The 1,028-nt window shown below is 50.0% G+C and overlaps 1 protein-coding gene across 2 annotated transcripts in view; it reads left to right on the forward strand.

Moving 5' to 3' along the window:
• Positions 1-79: 79 nt before the first annotated feature.
• Positions 80-1,028, forward strand: part of LOC119590737 (broad-complex core protein isoforms 1/2/3/4/5-like) — a gene marked incomplete at its 5' end in the record, with an annotated part of 63,013 nt that continues 62,064 nt past the window's right edge. For both annotated transcript variants that reach the window (XM_037939428.1, XM_037939429.1), the window contains 1 exon segment: positions 80-964. In XM_037939428.1, the coding sequence (XP_037795356.1) occupies positions 80-964 (885 nt within the window).

Below are 1,028 nucleotides of genomic sequence, written 5' to 3' on the forward strand. Positions count from 1 at the left end.
AACTTCACAGCAATCCTACACGGACGTAACCCTAGCTTGCGATGGCAAGTTTTACAGTGTGCACAAGTTGGTGCTTTCCACATGTAGTGACTATTTCTGTGCCATGTTTGAGAAGACTGCTTGTAAAAGCCCTGTTATAGTGTTAAAAGATATTAAATGTGAGGACCTTGAGGCCTTGCTAGACTATATGTACCTTGGTGAAGTGAATGTAAGGCAAAGTGACTTAGCGTCTTTGATAAAGGCTGCCGAAAATTTACGCATCAAGGGTCTCGCAGTACCTGATGATGAACCCCCCAAAAGAGTTACAGCCCCACCCACCAGAACTGACTCCAGTAGGAGAGAAGGGGGTAGTGGTAGTCCTCCCTCCAAGAGGAAAAGAAGAGATGAAGGCGAAGACGGCAGGGAAGACGTGAGACCGCAGGTCGGCGGCTTACATACTCCCCCTCCTCCCTCAAGACCAAAGAGCCCCAACACTCAGCGACAGAGCCCCTCCTCCCACAGAACGCCTCAGGAGCAACACATAGCAGAAGATCATGATAGCCGTCCCCTCTCGTCACCTGCGGAGTCTCCTGCAGCCACCCACACATCTGGTCATCAGCCTTCACATCAACCCTCACAATCACAACAGTTACCACACCAGTCATCTCATCAAGTCTCTCTTCAGCCCTCTCAACAATTAGGTGAACAACCAACTCAACAACCAGTCAGTAATCAATATAGAGGCGACGAATCACAAACGTTCGTCAAGGTTGAAATGGAGGAAACGGACGACACTGGGGACATGAACCAAGACTCCTATAACATGAGTGGTGATGGCTACAAAGAAGAAGATAGTGGAGGGGACCTAGGAGGGGATCTCAGCAATGACCTGCCAGAGTTCCTACAACAAGCGGCGTCGGGGGCTCTGGCCGGTACCTCTGCCTCATACCCTCACACTTTTGCCGGACCCTCTGGCTTCCAACCGGTGAGTCTGTCTGCAGTCTCTGTTTGTTATCTTTGGTGGTCAGTGTGTAGTATTAATTTTTCCC

Source organism: Penaeus monodon, chromosome 27 (genome assembly GCF_015228065.2).
Source record: "Penaeus monodon isolate SGIC_2016 chromosome 27, NSTDA_Pmon_1, whole genome shotgun sequence".
NCBI lineage: Eukaryota > Metazoa > Arthropoda > Malacostraca > Decapoda > Penaeidae > Penaeus > Penaeus monodon.